General features: G+C 47.2%; 1 protein-coding gene across 4 annotated transcripts in view; it reads right to left on the reverse strand.

Moving 5' to 3' along the window:
- Nucleotides 1-22,040, reverse strand: part of LOC147890655 (Acyl-CoA N-acyltransferases (NAT) superfamily protein) — a 94,383-nt gene that overhangs the window by 35,230 nt on the left and 37,113 nt on the right. For 3 of the 4 annotated variants that reach the window (XM_087390793.1, XM_087390792.1, XM_087390795.1), the window contains exons 2-3: nucleotides 20,447-20,602; nucleotides 9,216-9,320 (exon numbers count right to left, since the gene is read on the reverse strand). In XM_087390793.1, the coding sequence (XP_087246919.1) occupies nucleotides 9,216-9,320; nucleotides 20,447-20,602 (261 nt within the window). The remainder of the gene's footprint in view (nucleotides 1-9,215; nucleotides 9,321-20,446; nucleotides 20,603-22,040) is intronic. The other variant, XM_087390794.1, reaches the window with a different exon arrangement.

The raw sequence follows: 22,040 nt of genomic DNA on the forward strand, positions 1-22,040 counted from the left end.
TGTGGTACAGATGGTTTCCCTCGGATCATTCATGAGAGCATAAGGATCTGCAGGCGCTCCACCCGTGTCCACTCTATCTCTGACATGTCAGGTCCCCAACAAGGGCTGCCATACATACCGGCTGGTCAGACAAGGAGTCGAAGAGAAGATCCTTGGTCCAAGGGTCTTGGAAGTGGGAGTGGAAGCACTGTCTCTCTAGTCGAGCCAATGAGGCGTATCCCCTGCTCAGTCTGGCCTGCATCGCTGGTCTCATCGTGAAGATCGGGCTGGAGAAGATGAGCCCCAAGTAAGCGTATGAGGATACGATCTCAACTGGCCTTATCTCTGCGGTACAGGATGACCGACGCAGCTGCATAGATCTTGGACATCACATGTCCAATCATGATAGTCCTGTAGTTACTCGGGTCCATGGGATCCCCTGCCTTGTGGATGGGGGTGATGGTGTTGAGTGTCCAAGTGCAAGGGAAGCCAAGGCAAACAACGTCATTGAATAGCTTTGCTAGGATCGGGGCTAACGTGTCGATCCCATATGCGATAAACTCAGTGCATAGCCCCTCGTGGTCCTTAGCTTGTGCAGTTTCAATGTCGTGTCCTTGACTCCCCCTCTGGTGAAACGTGCAAGTGGTGGGGCGAGGTGTGTGTATGAGATCTAGAGTAGGTTGGTATGGGACATCATAAAGATGGCGTGCATACGTGTGCCAAACTCTCGTGTCAGTGAGGGGTGATGGAGACCTACGCTCAAGGAATCTCCACCAAATTTCCTTAGAGTTGTTGCTGTACAAGATGTTCAACAGCTCCTCATTTCGACGAAGAAATGCCTGCTTCTTCCGACGTACGAGACGTCGATACTTGCGTACCGTGTCTGGTGTGTTCGGGAGGTGACACCTGGTTTCAAGTCGGAGTTGTCGGCGATAAGCCTTGCACTCCGCATCTTACCAATTGTTGCAAGGTACTAAACCAAGAGGTGGTGGTCTAGTGGACCGTGTGGTGTTGGGAAAGACTTGGAGGGCAGCCTGGTGGAGTGTGCGACTAATCAAGGCAACACGGTCCTCTATGAGTGGTATGTGATCGATGTAGGTTAGGAGTCTATTTAGGCGTCCAGAGTAGGCAGGGGAGAGGCTGTGATCAAAGTGTATGTCATGGTAGGTGTCGTGCTTCATATGTGGTGTGTGTGGTGTGGCTAAGCGTGAGGTGGCGATAGTGAAGAATAGGTATGTGTGATCAGCTCCTGGAGGGAGTGGTACTACACTGAAGTCGATGATACGTGAGGTGAAGGTAGGGGATCCCATGATGTAACCTACTACACTAGTGCCCCCCCCATGTGGGAAGCAAGTAAAACCACCTGAGGAGGGCCATAGGTCAAGCCCATTGTAGATGATGAGATCGTGCATCTTGCCCAGGTCCAGGAGCGCGTGTCCATATGGTATAACAAGCCCATGTCGGTCCGATGAGATCCTAGTCATACCTGCTCCGTCTAGGTCCATGTCTGGTAGCATGATAGAGTCGTCTTGGAAGTCCAAGAGTGGTGCCTGGCGCGTGCTTGTCCTAGCGTTGAAGTCCCCAACAATAAGAACTTCCCTGCGAGCTGAAAGGTCTAGGATATCATGATGTAAGGGTGCATATGGCGATGTCTCACCCTCCTCTCGCGCAACTCTGGCGAAGTGGGATGTGTCTGGAGGGAAGTAGCATATTGCTATGAAAAGGTCATGAATGGCTGTGCGTCAGATCTAGATCCACATGAATCGCGAGTGTGTGTCCTTCCTCTCATTGGAGATGGCTCCAACGAGGGAAGACCTGTACAATACTGCGACCCCACCTGATCCTCAAACTCCTCTTGTATCCCTCGTCTCATCCCTGAAGGCTAACTCCCATGTGTAGCCACTGACTATCAGTAGTGGACACTCTGGGCTCTAGTGTGTCTCCGTGTAAAATACTATGTCTCGTCCTGTGTAAGATTCCGAGAAGTTCCCTGAGTCTGACCATAAGGTACCATTATAGTTCCAAATGGTGCAGGCTAGGGTCTCGAAAACCTGAGTCTCATAGGCCCCGTCCCCCTAGGGGCACGTGTGGGAGCCCGATGGGTGCCTGTCAACAACCTACGATCTCAGACCACGGCCCATTTTCCCTCCTTGCAGGCAACATCCACTGCTGGAGAAGAACTCATCGCTCCTCAATCTGTAGTGGTGTCAAATCCTCATCCATGGACAGGGTGGGATGCTCTCATAGAGCAGCTCGACGTCAGAGTGTCGCTAGTCCAACATGTGAATCTTTGAAGCGGATGACTAGGGGCTGCTCTCGATCGGGGTCTCTCCCAACACGCCATGCTCCCTCTATGCCATGGTCGGGGACCCCCATGGTGGTGGTCACAAAGGTGATCGCCTCCTCCATGGACGTCGTCGTGGTGCTGGTGCTGTCTCGCATGATCCCTCGTATCCGGATGTTGAGGGCCTTCGAAGCCCTCTGCTGCTCTTGTATGGCGGCTGAAACGGTTGCCTTTGCGGGCTCCCGTTTCGCCACAACCACCCATCTAGTCGTCTCTGCTATAGCCGACTGTATCGTGGCTATCTGTGCCTCCGTCTCTGTGACCGAGGTCCCTCCAGGCGCTGCTCTCAGGGTCCCGAGCTCCTCTCAAAGCTGTGTGATCTAGTGTTTGAGCCCCTGGATAAGGGTGCCCTGCTTGTGTATAATGCGGGCCTGCTCCTGGGTGTATCGGGCCTGCTCTTGAGTGTAATGTGTCAGATCTGCCTGACGGGCCCGGATGCTATGTATCTCAGCCAATAGGGAGTCCCAAGCATCTAGTGGGGGCCTAAGATATCTTGGTCCAGGTGGGAACCGGATCTCGAGAGGGGTTGGAATGAAGGTGGGCTGCTAAGGTTGTACTGAGGGTGGGGACAACGTGATCTGGGCGGGGGAGTGGTGTGTAGGAGTAGCGAGGCCAGACGAGGTGATGAAGGGTGGCTGACTGAGAGGTAGAGAGGATACGAGGGAGAAGTACTATGGAGCCGTGGTTGATGGGGCTAGTGATGGGGCTACTGGGGAGGAGGCCTGTGATGATGATGCAGGAGAGGGGGAGGGGAGAGGTGGCGTAGATGATGAGGCGAATGCGGATGATGGTGGCGAAATGGTGGTGGTAATCATAGAGGTCGAGGCTGTGGTGAGCGGCATGGGCTTCGGGTGGGCCCCTTTCTTCTGGGCTGCAATGCTGTCCACTATCAAACCGCTCCAGTTGCTGCGTTTGTTTAAGTCCTCCAAGTTGAGTTGCTTTTGTGCTTTTCCCTTGTCACCGTTCCCCTTCCCCATCTCCTCGTGTATGTATATTTGGGCCGAAGGGTCTCCCGCATAAGTGAGTCCCCTGTCCTCATCCCCCTTTGTCCTTCATTATGGGGGAGAGAAGGCAGCGGGTGGAGGGGCTGCAAGCGGGGAGGCAGCAGCGGGCGAAGGAGCTGCAGGCGGGGGAGGGGTTGCAGGAGGGCAGAGCTGCAGGCGGGTGGGGGGAGCAGCAAGAGCGGAGGGTCAGAAGAGGCAGCTGGCGGGGGAGGTAGCGGGCAGGAGAGGCAGCTGTAGGGAGGCTAGGTGGGTAGGGAGGGAGCTGTAAGCAGCGAGGCTAGGCGTGTAGGGAGGGAGGCTAGGCAGGTAGGGAGGGAGGAAGCAAGTGAGGGCAGGGCAGCGAGCGGGTGAGGGCAGGGCGGGTGAGGGCGGAGCAAAGCGGGTGAGGGCGGAGCAGGTGAGGGCGGAGCGGAGGGCAGCGCGGGAGGGGCAGCGGGGCAGAGCGGGAGGGGCAAAGAGAGAGAGAGAGAGAGAGAGGAGGGGGGTGGGGGGAGGGAGGGAGAGAGATGGCTTCAAGAATGGGTGAATTTGGCTAGCAAATGTCCCAACAAAGTGCTTGGAGCATAGCCCAAGCTACCAATGGAGGACTACCTCAGGTAGTAATTTTGCAGGAGCCCAGTACCCTCAAGGAACCTTAGGCTCCCACCTATCCAAATGTTTCAAGGTGGATATACCCTTCAATTTACAAGCCTTTGATTACTCCCTTAATGCATAAGTTAGAGCAATGGGCCAAGAAGCTCACTCTCTATTTTCAATCCCAACCATTCACTGAAAAAGAGAAGCTCTATCTTGCATCCATCAAGGTCACTAAAGATGCATTGCATTGCTTTGCTAAGATATGGTCCAAAGTAGGGTCCAAAAAGGACGACCCCACCCCATCAACACACAGGATGAGTTGGTCCAAGCCATGGAGAAACAATTTATTCCTCTTCGGTACAAAGAGAAGATGCTCCACACATGCCAGTTCTTCACACAAAAGCCAGGCCAAACTGTTTCACAATACAGAGGCCTTCCATCAGTTCATGCTGAAGGCCAAAGTAGAGGAAAATGACGACAATATCAACATCATGTATATTGGGGGACTTCTTCATATCAAACAGGAGGTGGATCTCTTCAGCCCTCAAACATTGATCCAAATTTTCCTTGTTGCTGAGAGAGTTGAGAGAAAGAAATCCCATACATCTCAAGGGTTCAACAAGTCATCTCCACCCAAACCTCCTGACAAGTCCAAGCAAAAAAGTCAGCAACATCAGCATCAGAAGGGAGCTAAGAAGTGGCTTCCATCAGAGAAGTATGCCAAGTAGAAATCTAAGAAGCATTGCAACTACTGTGATAAGCATGGTCAAACAGAGAAAGAAAGCAGAAGAGCCTCATGGTAAGAGCTTTCTCCCCCAAGATGTTGGCACTCACAACCCTCAAAAGGAATCCTTGTTTAAAAATTTGATCAATGCCAGGCCTGTCAAGAAACTCCAGCTGCCTACTCAAGCTCATCCATATCCATACGCTCTCTTGTGGATGAAGAAAGGTCGGTCTTTGAAAGTTACTAAACAATGTCTTGTGAAGTTTGCTATTGGTGCTCTCCAGGATCAAGTCCTTGGTGATGTAGTACCCATGGATACAAGTTGGTGAAAGATGGGAGGACATTCTCCTTCCAACCCAGCCACAGCAAGCCCCAAAATCTACTCATTTCTGCAAAACAATGTGTTGCATTCATCAAGAAGGCACAGACATTCCATATCTTGCTGCCCTATCAGACATCTCCTTCAGCCTCTTCTTCAGAAATGAGTTCTCCCTCAATCTCCCCCGCAAGTATGGCTACAACCTCTGCTGCAATCATGGCTCCAACAAATGTTGCAGCTGCTCCAGCCTCTGTTCTAGCTTTCCAACATCTATTACAGCTGCTTCTCCATCTGAGATACTCCCAGCTAATCTTGTACCTGTTGTAACTTTTGTACCTACAGCTACTCTGCTGCTCTATTTGCTGCTGCTTCTATATATGCTCCTGCAACATCCTCTGCTCCATCTACTGCAGCAACACCCTCTGTTCCCTTTGCTGCTGCTTCTAAATCTGCTGTTACGTCTGCTGCTATTCTATATGCTGCAACCTGTGTTGCTGCTGCTATTCCAGCCCCTGCAACATAAGCTACTGTTCACTTTGCTGCTGCTGCTGCTACTACTGATCCACATCGCACACGTGCTCCTGCTGCATCAGCACCCTCTCCCTCAACATCAATTCCAGAAGCAGTCCACATGTTGATGAAGAAATTCCCTTTGATTTGGCAACCTCCAAGTGGCCTCCCTCCGACCAGGTCAGTGGAGCATGTCATTGATTTGGTTCCAGGCTCTTCTGTTCCAAATAAACCTCTCCACAAGAGAAGCCAAACTGCAAGAACTCTTGGACCTTGGATATATCAAGCCTTCCTCTTCTCCATGTGCCTCTACAATCATCTTGGTTCCCAAGTCTGATGGTTCTTATAGATTTTGCATTGACTACGGAGCTCTGAACAAGATCACTTTAAAGAAAAGGTATCTTGTCCCAAGGATTGATGATTTATTGGACTAACTACAAGGACAAGGTTTTTCACGGCACCTTTATCATGGCTCCGCTCACGGCACTTCCTCTAGGTACTAGCCCTGCTCGCCAGTGGTTACAGCTCCAATTCGCCTTCAAGGGCTTAGGATCCACATCAGACTTCTTTTCTGAGACTTTCCTTTACCGTTGTTGTAGTTCCGTCCTTTCGCTTATGAAGCCGCCAAGGCTTCCAATCCTCCGTCCTGTGGAGGGCTCTCAAACCGCTCCTCCTGATCCAGCACGATCGACACCAGCTCCCACTCGTGATCAGAGAGTAGAGCACTTATACTACGAGGAAAAATGGGACAACAAAGTGATGGCCATATCCTTTGATTGTATCTCCTTCCCATTTTGAAGGACCTCCTACTTAAGAGCTTGCAGCTTAATGATGTACTCCCACATGTTGTAGACTTTGCAGGGTTGAGCACATTCATCTACACTTTCAAGGAGACGCACTTCATGGGTGATACCCTATTATAGAGAGATACTAACTGCTCCCAAATTCCTTTGGCCAGGGTCATATGCTTCACATGATTGATCACCTAAGGGGTAAAGTTGAGAAAGATGAAGAAAAATACTCCGGCATTGACACAATCCCACAACTGTGCCAAGGTTTCCCGCTCCTTTCGGTCCATGATGCCAAGGTCCTCCTCCCCCGGATCTGACCTGACAACTCCTTCTAATATGAAATCAGCCAAGTCATATGACTGCAATACCAATTCCATCATTACCCTCCATACATCATAGTTATTTTCGTCCAACTAATAGTGTAGTGAGAAAGTAGGAAGAATGAGGATCTTCATCGGCTTCTCAGCCATCTGTACACAGTTGCCATCTTGCGGTGCAGGAAAAAGGGGAGAGGGGGGGAAGGAAGGGGGAGGGGGAGGGGGGTAGCTTGCTCTTGTGAAAGGGGGGTGGTTGGGAATGAAAAGAAGAGGCTGCACACTTTGCAAGGTGGCTGTCTTTCAGCCCTCTTTCAACGGTGCCTCCTTCAGGCTCCTTTCCTTGTCCTGAACAGTTCACATCTCCCAGATCAGCAATAAACACCTTCAGCCTTGAGTGCTCTCTCTTTCACCAAGGCTTTAGGCTACATTGGGCTCTGATACCCTATCAGAGTATGCAGCGGAAGTATGCGTGTGGAACAGAGATGCAGAAATGTGAGTAGAGAAGATGCTGCAATTAGAGAGAGAATGTTCTGCACAACAAATCGCAATGGACTGCAAGAAACAAGTGCTGGAAAAACTCTGCTCTTTACTGCTGAGAAAACCAGAACTGGACGACACAATCCAAGAGCTGAACTGCGTTCTGGAATACTCCTGAAATCTGTGCTTCTAGATCACTGCAAACTGAAGTAAAAACTACACCTTAGAATAAATGGAGTACAAGGGCACAAATGGCCCAATTAATAGGAGGGCGGGGGAGGCTACCCTGACCTGGTGTGGATAGGGGTAATAAAACCTTCCTTCTCAACACCAAGGTGAGGATCATGCTCTCAACCCAATCCGATAGGCGTCTTGGGCAGATGTGAATTTAACCTGTGAATCTCCAATATTGTCGAGGCTATTGCAATTCCACATCAGGGGATTGAATGCCATATGAATTCAGTAACATCATGATGACTGATCTCTTCAAGAAGAGATCACCTGCCAATCTTGCCATCTTTACTTGTGTTAGAGCATTGTTCTAGGTTGGCTGGTCTGCTAACCCGCATGACCCTGGTCAGGTCGGTCGACACGACCCTTTGATTGGGTGGTTGGCTGGCCTGACTAGCCCCAACCAGCTGGCAATAGCCAGCCCTAAATAGCCTTTTACCAGGCCCTAACCAGACCATAAACCAGCCCTGTTTCCAGCCCCTAAACATGCCCCCAATCCTTGCCTCGATGCCCCCAACTAACTGCATATTTAACAGGAAGAATCTAGCAATATCCTTGGGCGGGCACACCTACAAATCAGCTCTCAGTCCCTATAGCACAAACAAGAGATGTCCAAAACTCTTAACACTCTTAGCCTCTCACAAGCGAAAGTGGTCGTGGCTTGGGGTCCTCTGCTACTGCTTGAAGCGCTCAGTCATGAAAGGGAGAAGAAGCCGCCCTTTGAAGTCTAGAGGGTACCTGCATACGATGGCTTTCTCGGTATGATGCGCAGGATGTCATTGTTGTATCCAAAAATTAATTGGCATTGAGCACTTCTCCATTGTTCAGCAGTGCTATAGCGTTCTCCTTAAACCAAGCTTTCAAATCATGAATAACAGAGAGTTGTTCAAAGGGCAGGCCATGCATGCAGTGAAATTGACTAGAACCTTCAATCCCACCTTCTAGTCAAACAGATGGGACAGGAGAGTGATAGAAATGGCCAGAGGATTGAGAGGGAAGCTACGTCATTGTCAACCTCATTCTCTCTCCCAACATTGCATGTTATTATGATGGTTATTATGCAGTGGATTAGGGTATAAGAGAATCTACACAAGGATTTCTTTTTTAAAGGACAAGGTCCTATATCAGGGTTATCAAATAGACAACCAACAATTTCCTTGTCTAAAGAGAAGAAGAACATAGAACTTTGACCAGAGTAGCATATGAAGCTATGTGGCTCAGAAGACTATTGTGAAGACAATCTACTTGTCATACTACAGCATTGGCAACGAATCTAGTATACCATTTCCAAACCAATGTATATGAACGTTTCATCAAAGGTTGGCTTTGAGCTGACCAAGGTCAATGGTCGGCATTGACCAAGTCGGCCAGGCTGACCTATCAGCCTATAAAAAGACATCCTTTGGCCCTCATTCTTCATCCACTCCTCAGGCCTTCAAGCCTTCAGAGCTGCAGAGTCAGGCCTACCCGCCGCAGCAAACCAGCAGGGTAGCCTCAGCCTCTTTAGGGATCTAGTGAGGATTCACCTCCTCTAGGTAGTCTAGTCTTCCAGTTTTGCAGTGAGGGACTCAACCCCTTCATACAGTTGTATTCAGCCCTTTGAGCATTCACAGCTGTATCTATTTCCTCTTCGGAGGTCCACTACATTCTCTCCCTCTGATTCTCTCACTCACATCCACAGCTCACTTTGTGTATTGAGTGCATCATCTTGCAGTGCAGTTAGTATTGAGCAAGAGAGAGAGTGAGGATAGTCTATCTCCCGCTACAACAAGTTTGTGTACAGTTAGTAACATTGTCTGACAAGCTCAAAGATATTTACAATATTGTATGGCACCATTTTAAAAAAACCCAATGAATGTCAAGACACGATAAGGTGCATTGAGTATCTTTCGTACACAATTTTTTATGAAAACATCTTAAAGAGAATCATGGGGTGAGCTAACCTTGGGGCGACTTCCACAAAGTTCATCCGGCAATTTTACAGTTTGATTGAGATCAACCGCGCCCACCACGAGCTGGTCTTTGGTTCCATCCGTTTGCTCATTGACCTGAGATCACAACACAATTAGGACTTGTGAACTAATGAAACAAATGTGTCTATTATTCTACTCTTATGCTTACTTGCCATTATAAAACAAAGATTGTAGACTCTAAAATAAATTTGGTTACTATTGCCTTGAAACACAACCATTTCTCTTCGGTGCTCTGGCCAATGTGTGGCCGATTGTGGAGTCGACGCAATGCAACTCGCAGATTTTATGTGGTGATGTGGTGGGCCTGGGTAAGGAGGACATATCGATTGGTGCTTGGATCGGGACATTGTAGAGTGACGTTGTGTGTGTATGCCAGATACCCGGATTTGTGAATGGGGGTAGGTAGCTTCCCCTAGGAGAGAAGCCCTTATGCAATGGTGGAGTCTCCTTTTCAAAAAGATTGGATCATCTCATCCATCCTACGTGAGAGGAAAGCCCCCCTCTTTCAGCATGTCAAACAGTGTGAGATCCGCTGTACTCTGAGCGTCGTCAGGTGTCCCAAACCTTGCTCAACTATGAAGTGAGATCTCATCTCTCAGCACTCAGTCATAACATGGGTTCTAGGGCATATTCCCAATTGGGGGGCATGATGTGGATCGGGTCAGAGGGAATGATTTGTCAACGACATCCTAAACCACTGAGACAAGAGTGTCTCAGACATTGGTAAGATCTGCATCATCTCCATGGAAGGTCGATAGCCCATGAGACAAGTAGCTCATATATACTGCATCAAGGGCATGATCAAAATGTGTCTAGATATGGCTGGGGGCAAGAGGGTCCCATTCTATGACTGGCACAGTGATAGAGATGCTGAAAGCCAGATAGGAATGGTTTGTGCCAAGTGGGGGAGGAGGGAGAGTGACATCATGTACCTGTGACACAAAGGTTGGGGAGCCCATCAAGTAGTCCACTGTACTTGTTCTCCCTCCATGTGGGAAACAAGTGAGCCATCTTGATAGCAGCCATCTCTAGGGACCGTTATAGATGATCAAGTCGTGCACTTCCACCATCTCCAATAAAATGTCACCTGCAGCTTGTCCCTTGTGAAGCATCCTCTATGTGCCTCACTATCCCAAGCTCTGTAGGGTCCGTCTCTGGTACTCTAAGGGTGTCCGATCTGATATCAAGGAGGCCAACCTGTTTGTCCCCCATAAGTGCATTAAAGTCGCCTAGAAGGAGGCTCTCCCCTACCTAGAGAACTCTGTGATATCATCGTGCATCCTCTCATACGGACGGTGACACTCTCTGGTGACCTTGTGCGCATAAGATGATGTACCTAGGGGAAAGTAGCATACAACAATGAAAATCGTATGCACACCAAGTGGCCAAATACGTATCCGCATGTGCTTGCATGCTCCTCCATCCGGATCATAAATATGAGTGGCCTCAAGTGTAATCTGAAAGGTACAGCAACACCTCCAGAGCCTGGTATCCCAGTGTCCCTCCTCAACTCCTTGAAGGACGACTCCTAGGTATACCCTGTCATAACAAGTAGTCCTCTCTCTGGACTCTCACATGTCTCAGTGTAGAAGATGATGTCTCTATCACTGTATGTCTCTAAGTCAGACCAAAGGGTGCCATTACAATTCCAAACAGCCATACTCAGTCTGTTTCATGTTCCTGTCTCGTAGGCCCAACACTGTCATGTGCTATATGCATCTCTCTCTGCCCTTTCTGCCTTCTCCCGTATGATTACGTTGCCATATCTGTATGCAGCCCATTTTCCCTCTTGCCTTGCTGCCATCACTCAGACCATCACCTCTCTTCGATGTCCTTGCTGCAAAAGTGTGCAGTCATCATCAAGATATGTTCCGGTCCCTTTTAAGGTTGCTCTCATACTCATGTAGGTGGATCTATCCGTGAAAGTCCAGAATTTCACCAACATAGGTCGCACCGGTGTGTCAGCCCTGCCCACTCTCCAGGCTGCCTCAAAGGTAAGATTGACCCCATCTTAGTAATCAATGCTTTGGCATCCACCATCGCCATATCTCCCACTGCTAGGCCTCTAACAAGAACATTCAGGGCTTTACTACTCCTTGTCTTCTCTTCCTCCAGGGCATCAGAAATGAATTCCTTTTTTGAGGCTGATGTGCCCTTCTTGATGACCTCTTTCCATTCATTCATTGCTGCCTTCCCCCCTACGTTAAATTGTTGAGAGATTTCCCTTGTATCGCATGACCTGTAGGCCAGCCATCTCTTTCTTGAGTTTCTCATTCTCCATTTTGAGTATGTTCAGCTCCTCATTAAAAGGTGGCTGAATCTCTCCTTCTTTGAGTTGAGTGTGAATCTTCAGTATTTCAGTTTCTTCTTTGAGCTTGGCGACCTGAGTTTCCAGCTCCTTTATCAATAATGCATGATGGCTGGTTTGGGCATCCACCACTTGGCCCATCTCTTCCTACATCTCACCTAATTGAATCCCCATTTGTATTTGCGTTTCTGTTTTCCATTTGTCCATTTCCTCATCCATAGAGGCACATAGTCCCCCCGTGATTGCATCAACATCCATCTCTCTACTTTCCCCTGATTTATTTTTGCAAGTTCTCAACGTCAGTCTCTAATCTTCTGAGTGCTCATCCAAATTGCACTGTATTTCCTTTCTTTTTTCCCTCAGTTTTCTGTACGGTGAGCTGTCCATACTGGACACACAATTCTGCAATTCTATTCTGGGTTTGAATGCAAGTTATCATGCACTTGCCATGGGCTGTTTTTTGAGCTAATATCACATTGTGAAGTAGTTCAGCAGACAGCTACAAGGCAGGGAGACCTGAGTTTTTGTAGCAGTTTTTTTTAGCAGATTTGGCACCCCTCTCTGGGATTTAAATTTCAAATTTTGATGGCGGGAGCATGTCTATCAGCTGTTATTTCTTGGTACTCATTCGCAGCAGTCCTGGGGCCCTTTCATTTGCAATCTATTTGTTTGTTTGCTGTTTGCAGGTCGTCTGTGTGTGCAGGCCAACCTACAGCAGCAGCAACAGTCGATATGCAGGTCCTTTTGCAGATCCGGGGCTCAGGGACAGTCACGATTTGTGGCGCAGCAGCTGGGACTGTGTTGGAGTTGATTAGGGCACCCAGGGTACCTGGGTAGCAGGTCACTTCAGGGCCTAGCAGGTCACAACAAAAGATTCTCATAAATCAATCCTCTGCCTTAACACATTAATTGCAACCGAATATATATAGTAATTAGTGCTAATGATACTTATCTTGTGACATCAGTACAGTCCAAGAGTACTTGCAGCGCTTTTGGAGGCTTTCCCTGTTTGTGCAGGACGTATCTGAAAAGGGAAAGCTGCTGCGTTTCATCCATGGGTTAAGTCCTTCTCTTGCTACAAATGCAAAGGCACATAACCCTCAAACAATTGAGCATGCAGCCCAATTGGCAGAGGTATTTGAGCCCAAATATGCCAGCACATATAAGATGACAGCGGGCAGCGCATATGGGAACGCAAATGAGGCTAAGAAGAAGCCTAAAGTGACTGATTGGAATGAAAGAAAATCAGCAGCAGCACCATTTCGGAGGTTTCCCACAGTTACAGGCAGCAAGATGCCATATGCTAAGCCATACAGGTCATTTGATGCTAAGCCAAGAGCTAAGCCAAGTGTTGGGATTGAAAATTCAGAATTTAAACAACACACTAGGGCTATTATGGACAACAGAAAGAGGGCAAACTTATGCTTTAAGTGTGGTGAGAAGTGGACTCCTAAGCATCAGGAAGTTTGCAAAATCCATAACAGTGGTACTGCAAAACTCAGCATGATTATTGAGATATCAGATGATGACCATTTGATGGATGCTTTTGAGACTTTGGATGCCACTCATGATGATTCAGAGGGTGCACAAATCATGGAAGAAGCTCCAGATGTTGGAGCCACGAAGGGGCCTGATTTCCCCTTTGATCCCAGTGGTGCTAATGACCATAATATGCACGGTATACAGTCCGATGACACTCAGCCCACATGTAACACATGAGGCCGTCGGTCTAAAGTCTTTCATGTGGAGCATCAGGTTGCTATGCCTTTTCTTGCACGAGAGGATGCAAATGGTAATGCTCCTGTGGACGAGGAGGAGATCTGTTGGGATGCGCAGCAAACAATTTATGCTATCTGTTCTCATGCATTGATGGGTGCCAAAAGTGCTGAAACTATCAGATTGAAAGGACAAATTAATGGCAGGACTGTTCACATGCTTGTGGACAGCGGTAGCACTCGTAGTTTCATCAATTCTAAGACCTTACAGAAGGTGGGACTGATTGCTACTAAGATTGATCATGGGCTGAAAGTAGAGGTGGCAAATGGACAGCATTTGGTCAGTAAATTTTGTTGCCAAGATGCAAGGATCGAGCTCTCTGAGGATTATGAATTTGTTGGGGATCTCTTGGCATTGGATATGGGCCCAATAGATGCTGTCCTGGGCTGCAATTGGCTGAAATCTTTGGGTAAAATCAGCATGGATTTAAATGCCCTATCACTCATCTTTGTCCACAAGGGTAGAACTGTAGCATTGCATGGCATTGCCACTCCTAAATTGCAGGTCATTTCAGCAAGGCAGTTAGCCAGAGAGCTCAGGAAGGAGCATGCCCTCTACGCATTGAATGTGTCAGTATCTCAGAGGGGTAGCATTCCCCATGTTGAGGATTGTGATATGCAGCAGTTGCTATCGGAGTTTGCTGATGTATTTGTTGATATGCCATCCCAATTGCCTCCCAAGAGGGATGTGGATCATGCCATTGTTCTAGAACCTGGCAGTTAAGTCCATAAACAAAGCCCCATATTGTCTCTCTAAGGTTGAGCGGGAGGAAGTGGCAGTACAGGTGCGGGAATTGCTTGAGAAGAACTTCATCCCTCATAGCACTTCTCCTTTTGCCTCTCCGGTGCTTCTGGTGAAGAAGAAGGATGGATCATACCGCATGTGCATTGATTACAGGGATCTAAATAAGGCCACTATCAAGAACAGGTTTCCAATCCCCAAGATAGATGACCTGTTGGATGAGCTCAAGGGTGCTCAGTTTTTCACAAAGATAGATTTGAGGTTTGGTTACCATCAAATCAGGGTGAAAGAAGGAGATGAGCACAAGACGGCCATCCGCACAGAACGGGGCTTGTATGAATTCAACGTGATGCCTTTTGGATTGACTAATGCACCCGCCACCTTCCAGGCACTAATGAACAAGATATTGCAGCCACTTCTTTTCAGATGCGTGTTGGTTTTCTTTGATGATATCCTCATTTACAGCAAGGATAGACAAGAGCACATTAAGCATGTGAAGCAAATGCTAGAAAATTTGAGGATGCATCAGCTTTATGCAAAGGCCAGCAAATGCACTTTTATGGCAAAGGAGGTTGAGTACCTGGGGCATATTGTGAGTAGACGTGGCATTTGGGTGGATCCTGCAAAAGTGAAATGCATCAAAGATTGGCCACATCCACAAAATCCCACCCAGTTGAGAGGATTTTTAGGTCTTGCTTCCTTTTACAAGCGCTTCATTCACAAATTTGCCAAGAGGGCAGCTCCTCGTACTGACCTCTTGAAGAAGGATGCTTTTGGGTGGTCAAAGGAAGCACAACACAACTTTGAAGACCTGAAATTTGCTCTCACTCATGCACCTGTCTTGGTATGCCCTGATTTTTCACGTCCTTTCATTGTGGAGGCAGATGCCAGTGGCAAAGGATTGGGAACACGGGGTAATAGCCTTTGAAAGCAGGAAGTTTGATGCTAGAGAACTAAATTTCCATGTTTATGATCAGGAGATGCTGGCTATCTTGCATGCTTTCAAGAAATTACCACTATCTGTACGGAAGTAAAATTAACGTGAAAACTGATCATAGGACACTCAGATTCTTCCTCACCCAGCCAAATTTGTCATATAAGCAGAAGAGGTGGTTGGCTGCAGTCCAATCCTATGATTTTGACATTAAGTACGGAAAAGGGAAGGAAAATGTGGTTGCAAATGCCTTGTCCAGGATGTGGGCTTGCAATTTGTCTGCTATCTCTACCATATATCAGGAGTGGATTCATGGCATTCAGGAAGAGTATCTGCAGAATTCTAAAGCAGCTCCCCATATTTTCAGATTTGCAGAAGCCTTCTAGTCACGGCCATCCGAATTTCAAATTGCATAATGGGCTGTTGTGGTGCCAAGACAGGATTTATTTAGTGCTAGACTTACAATACCACCAGCTGGTTTTGCAAGAAATGCACTCCTCTCCCATGGCTGGACATGCAGGTATCACTAAAACATATGAAAGAATCAAGCAGAGCTTTACCTGGGAAGGCATGTGGAGAGATGTGGTTAAATATGTGGTTGAATGCTTGCCTTGCCAACAGAATAAAGTGGACAGCAAGTTACCCACAGGCCTCTTGCAACCATTACCCATTCCAGAGGGCAAATGGACGCACATAGCAATGGATTTCATCATAGGATTGCCTTCTACAGAGAGGGGATAGGACAGCATCTTTGTTGTCGTGGATAGAATGACAAAACAGACCCATTTCATACCCACTAAGACCCGGTATTCAGCATCGCAGGTTGCTTGGCAATTCATTGAACATGTCTTTAAGCATCATGGTTTCCCTTAGGAAATTGTCAATGACAGAGACGCAAAGTTTATGCGTCACTTTTGGCAGGAGATATCTACAGCAGTGGGTACTTTACTCACGCCTAGCACTACTTACCATCCTGAGACTAATGGACAGTCAGAAAGGGTGAACAAATGGGTGGAGGAATATTTGAGGCATTTTTGCCATGATACTCAGAAGTCTTGGGATAAATGGTTGTCACTTGCTGAATTTTGCTACAACAGTACCAAGCATCTCTCCATTGGCATGAGCCCGTTTGAGGCAATGTACGGATGCAAGGTCGGGATGCCTTCTTCAATTCGTGACATGGCTGTGAAAAATCAGCAAGCACAGAATGACTTGGAGAGGATGGATGCCCTTCTGAAGTTGGCAAAAAGGAATATGTAGGATGCCCAAGCCAAGCAAAAGAAATATGCGGATGAACGTAGGAGATATTTGTCTTTCAAAGAGGGAGATTATGTGCATTTGCGTCTCCATAAGAACCGTTATGCCTCGCTGAAAGGTAATACCAACACAAAGCTTGCTCATAGGTATTACGGTCTTTACAGGATCATCCGCAAGGTTGGAGAGGTAGCATATCAGTTGGAGCTACCCAGTACCTCCAAGATCCATGATGTTTTCCATGTATCTTTGCTGAAACCACATGTTGGACAGCATGTCCATGTTCTTCCAGAGTTGCCACCTATGGATTAAGAGGGCCACATCCTCTATGTCCTGGAGCGCGCATCGTGGGTTTCAGAGACCATTTACTCCGAACAAGGCCTACGTAGAGTATCTTATCAAGCGGCGGGGACTCCCTGAGGATGAAAATTCATGGCAGCCAGAAATCATTGTCCAAGACCACCCCTATCTCATACTGGATTGATTAGTACTTGCTGTTTGCTGCTCTTTTGGACAGCCATGCTGTGAAATTTTAAGGGCAAAATTCTATGGGAAGGGATGGCTGTAATGAAGGGGAAAAAGGGCCAAGTTAGAGGTCCTTTAGGTGGAAAACGTGAAGGGACTATATAAGTCTCCATCCACTCCCTACTACGGACTTTTTGATGTAACATCTAATCCTATCTACTACCTCCTTCCTCCTACGTGCTGCCTACTCTCTCTCCCAATCTCTCTCTCTCTCTCTCTCTCTCTCTCTCTCTCTTATTACCTTGAGAGTCCTCATGGATGAGTACAGATTGAGAGGACGCACTTTATTTTGTAACATAAATCCCACATGTTGGTCTACATACATGTCCATAGAGACTCATGCTCAGCCTTATATTAGCACACCTATCCCCCTTCTATATCGCAGAAACATAGCCAGGTTTCGTACCAAATCTCATACATTTGCAATTGACAAGGGAGCTTGGATGCATCAGCCCAAACATGCTAGAGTCTATACCCTTTGTGACATGTAGACAGTTGAGACGGAGGCACATGTGGCTCTACAATGCCCCCAATATGCACATATCAGGGAGGACTGCCAGCAGATACAGGAGGACTCCGCTGAGCTGACATCAGTTCTCTCTACTGCCTCTCCGGCAGCATTGGGATCTTTTGTCACTCATCTTTTTACCTGGCGTCAGGAACTCATAGACTCCTGACCCCTCTCCTTGAGGAGACTCTATTTTACATTGTATTGAGACAGGTCCCATGGGTCATTTTTGGACCCCCGAGGACGTTAATAGACTCTACTTCTACTTCTACTTCTCTCTCGCTACCCCCTTTCCTCTCCCTCTTCCCCTCTCTCTCTCTCTCCCTTCTGCTCCTCTATCCCCCTTTCTCCAAATCTGTCCCTACCTCTTTTCTACATCGTCGACCCACATCTTAATGGCAGACATCATTTATGTGATTTCTAGGTCAACATATCTGACCTCAGTAACACACGAAGATGTCACCAAGAACAGCTCTTCGATTACCACATTAGCTTTGGCTTTTGTGTCACTCTCTGAATCTGAGTTGGACTCCTTCCTCTTGTTTTTCTGATCCGCCTTCTTCTTTCTGCAATCCTTCGCAAAATGACCTGGCGTGTCACAATAGAAGCACTTCTTCTTCTTCTGCTTCCTCTTAGAAATGTCCTCGTCATCAAAGTCATCCTTCTTGGACTCGCCACAGTTAGGCTTGCCCTTCCCTTTGCCAGCGTAATCCTTCGCCAGCAATGCCTTGTCGTCTTTGTCGTTGTTGTAGAGCTTCTCGCTAGCTTCTTCCTGTAGCAGTAATGGACCCAACACCTCAAAAGTCAGAGGTTTGGTTTCTCTGTCCTGTTGTCATCGTCATAACATAGCTTTTGAAACTCCGAGGTAGCCTCCTCAGTACCATCAAGGCCAAATGGCACGAGTCCACCTTCTGACCAACTGATGCCAATTGATCCCTCACCATCTTGACCTTCGTCAAGTGGTCATGTACCAAATCTCCCTCATGCATATCTAGGTTGTAGAGCCAATGCTAAAGAAGCAAGATCCAGGATTTGTTGTCTGTCTCGTATAGATCCTTCAGAATGACCCACGCCTCTACTGACATCTCGGCCATCTGGATGTGAGGAAGCACAGAGTCTGCCATAGTCCCTATGATCAATGCCAGGGCATGGGCATCTCTATCTTCCCAAGCTTCGAGCTCCTCTCCATCTACTGGCATGAGTATCTTCCCATGTTTGTCCACCATAGCCTCCGGCTTCGCCTCCACTCCCGTTTTCAATTTCCACAGCTTCCGAGCCACTAAATGACTCCAGATCTTCACCTTCTAGATTGGGTAATTTGACCCATCCAGTTTCCTAGACTCTCCAAAGTTAGGGATGGTGAAAGAAAGAAATCTAGGGAAGGAGGAAGCGAGAGCAGGGGCTGAAGAGGATGAAGAGATCGACATCTCTACTACTAAACCACACAGCAAAATCGAACAAACTCCACTTTCAGTAGACCAGAACTTTGAACGCACTTGACTGAACCTAAGTCACCCTCCTTCTCGCAAGGGCACTGTCCTCCAACCGTGGAAGTCGATTCCCAAGAGCTTCTGAATCAGGGTCGTCCTTCAACAAGGTCCCTGCCTTCACACTCCCACACCTGTGAGCCTCCTACATGGGCTCTGATACCATGTTAGAAATCGACCAACAGAGGCTACGCACAGCAGAAGACTGATAGAATATCCAAGGAGCTCACACACAGTGTGTGTGGGAGTGTGGAATCACAGACTTCTTAACTTAATGTGCATCAGATAGATGTGCAGACTCATCAATAGACAATGAACCAGTCAGATATAGAAACCACCAAAATAATATATTTCCATCCAAAGCTATGGACACAATACAAAAGAGATAGATCCAGAGTCCCACCAATGGTGTGGTCCTCTGATCTTACCATAAGGTCCTTCTCCTATCTGCCGGCTATCTCTAGACTCGAGCCCGCATGCTCCACCATGAGCATCTGTAGACTTTATGTCCAGAATGATCCTCTCCACCTTACTGCCTGTGTATCAGCCTAGCTGGGCAGCACCTTGAGCTAGGTCTGCAGCTTCCTCAGCCTTCTCCAGAATAAGCTCCAAGTGCTGGTCTTTGCTGCTCCTGCTGCTCCTACTTGCTGCTCCAGAGAATGTAGAATGAGGGCCTGGAGGCCCTCCTTTTATAGCCCCCAAGGGGCCGTCATAAAAACCAACCAGCCAGCAGCATCCTGGCCGACCTGGTTGGCTGGTCCAACCAGCCCTATAAAAAGGCCTTTGCCAGGCCCTTTTGGGCTGCTGCTTCTGACCATTGTAGGAGCCTCTTGCAGGCCCTTTGCCTGCCCAATGCCCCTGCCTTTTGCAGCCCTCTGCAGGCTCCCTTTGGCCCGCCATGTTGCACCATATCCAGGGCCTCTGCAGCCCTACAAGAGGCTGCCACGCAGCGAATAAGGGCTGCCTCCTGCCCTATGCCTCTAGGCCTGGGCAGACACATGGCGATCATCCTACCCTAGACTATCCTCGCAGGGCACGGCCTCACCCACAATACAGGCCCTCACTAAACCTACCCTAGCCTCACTCTGGGGGAGCACACCCACAAGCACTGGCCCTCTCTCACTAAGGTGACATCAGGAGATCATGACCTCCAACAACAGCAGAGCCGTTAATATTCATTCACAAAAAGACCAATGCAATTGGCATAGTTAATGACAAGAAGTGCGTATGAGGATTCTTTCATGTAGGCAAATCAGCTCAACTAAATATTCATTGGCTGATTCACAACGCTGCACATCATATAAACTTTAAATAATCTTATCGGTCTCTTTTGAAGGCACTTAAGGCTGTCAATTTCTTTCCAGATACTGTCATGGGGGTCTCTTTTGAAGGCGGTTAAGGCTGAAAATTTCTTTCCAGATACTGTCATGGGGATACAATTTTTTATAAAAAGGCAATCACTCTCCTTACTACTAAAAGAACTCGTATTTGTAGGGTTCACAGCAATATAATTTACATGAATCCGGTTATATATTTAAACTCATCATCTTGTCTTCACTTTCATAAGTTCATAATTGTACATGCCCAAGCCAAAAGTTATAAAATAACCTCAATTGATTACTTATATATGCATGACATTCTCGTCAGAACAAATGCTCGCTTGCATACCTTGCAGAGTGACAGCAGCTCATCATTGATGTCTGGAACATCTAAGAGAGAAACTGTTGCTAAAACTGGAAAGACATTTCCATATCCCAATCGTTTCCCCTCAATCTTCTCCTTCAAGGCCTCAAATTCCAGCTTTGCCATGAGTTTGCAGTGCTCCTGACACAGTTGACACACATGAGTTATCAATATTAGAAGATATCCAAACTGAAACCAATATGAATGCTCAGCTCGGACTCTCTATCCATACATAAATGAATAACTATAATCCTGATTAAACAAGAATACATGGATGAAATAATGCGTGCTTAGAAGTTCTTAGCTTCTATTATCCGCCTTATTTTACATTTTATCCTGATATTGCCCTTGGATATCCATCCACACAATTCAGTGCAACTGTCAGTGCTTCTATGCTACATGAAAGTCAGCAGATGTTCAGGATATTTTGAGTAAACTTTCCATTGAACATAAAATGCAGGTACTCACACAGGTGCTACATGAGGCAGGGATGGAGAACCCGTCTTCACTATTTACTCAGGATTCAGCATCAACATTTCTTTAACAGTTCATGTGACTCATTCGTTTAATGTTTAAAGTTGTCGTGCATATCAGATAGTTGGACAATGATCTTCTATTCTAGATATTCTAATCTCCATAATGCTTGTTTAATATCACAGGCCCTTTCATTCTTTCAACAACTTCATAATGCTATCGTTTTATTACAGAGAGTCCTCTGACTTGGGAACTGTGGACAGCCACTCCACTGAATTAGCTAGCACTTACATCTTTGAGACAGATATGCACAATGATTGCAAGTGTCAAGATGCTGGAGAAACTATGTATGCACCAAACATTAGACTGATACCTTGATAGAACCACAGGATCTAGCTATCTAGTAGCCTAAACCTTAGGCGGAAAACTATTGCCAAACATCCAGGTCTACTCATAGAAGATGTGTGCACAAAAGTATAAGTATACATTGCACCAAAAGGGGCCAATCTATTAGAAAATGGATGCACCAACACCTGCATCTTCTGCTGCTCTCCATGACAGCTGCTCAAGCTCTGCACAAGCAACATCCAGGTTCACTCATAGAAGACCTGTGCACAAATATAAGTCAAAGTAGACACTCAAAACTGAAATATACACAGCCAAAAATCCCATATGTATACTACACCAAAATGGACTGATCTATTCGAAAATGGAAGCACCCTCCTAAGTGCCAATACATGCAGCTTCTGCTGCTTTCTATGCACCTCTGAGGGCTGCTCTAGCTGCTCGCCAATCTCTGCTTCTCTTTCTCTGTCTGCCGCATGCTCTTGAGCTTCAATGGCTTCTCTCTAGCTCCAGTGGTTGAGAGGAATGAGGCCATAAGGCCCCTTTATATAGCGTAGGGGGGTAGTCTTCCCCTCCAATGCTGATTTGGCTGACCAGCAGGCCAACTGGGGCCCACTTTGAGACACCCGACCTGATCCTAGAGACCAATCAACATGCCCACATGGCAGCCTCTTTTACACCCATAGTTCCTATATAAGTGTCAATGTCACATTCTTCAATGCAGAAATGCACATGTGTGTAGATGATATAAAAATTAAGA

The sequence above is a fragment of the Dipteris shenzhenensis genome, chromosome 19 (genome assembly GCF_047967505.1).
Source record: "Dipteris shenzhenensis isolate YYH24624 ecotype China chromosome 19, Dip_SZ_1.0, whole genome shotgun sequence".
Classification (NCBI taxonomy): domain Eukaryota; kingdom Viridiplantae; phylum Streptophyta; class Polypodiopsida; order Gleicheniales; family Dipteridaceae; genus Dipteris; species Dipteris shenzhenensis.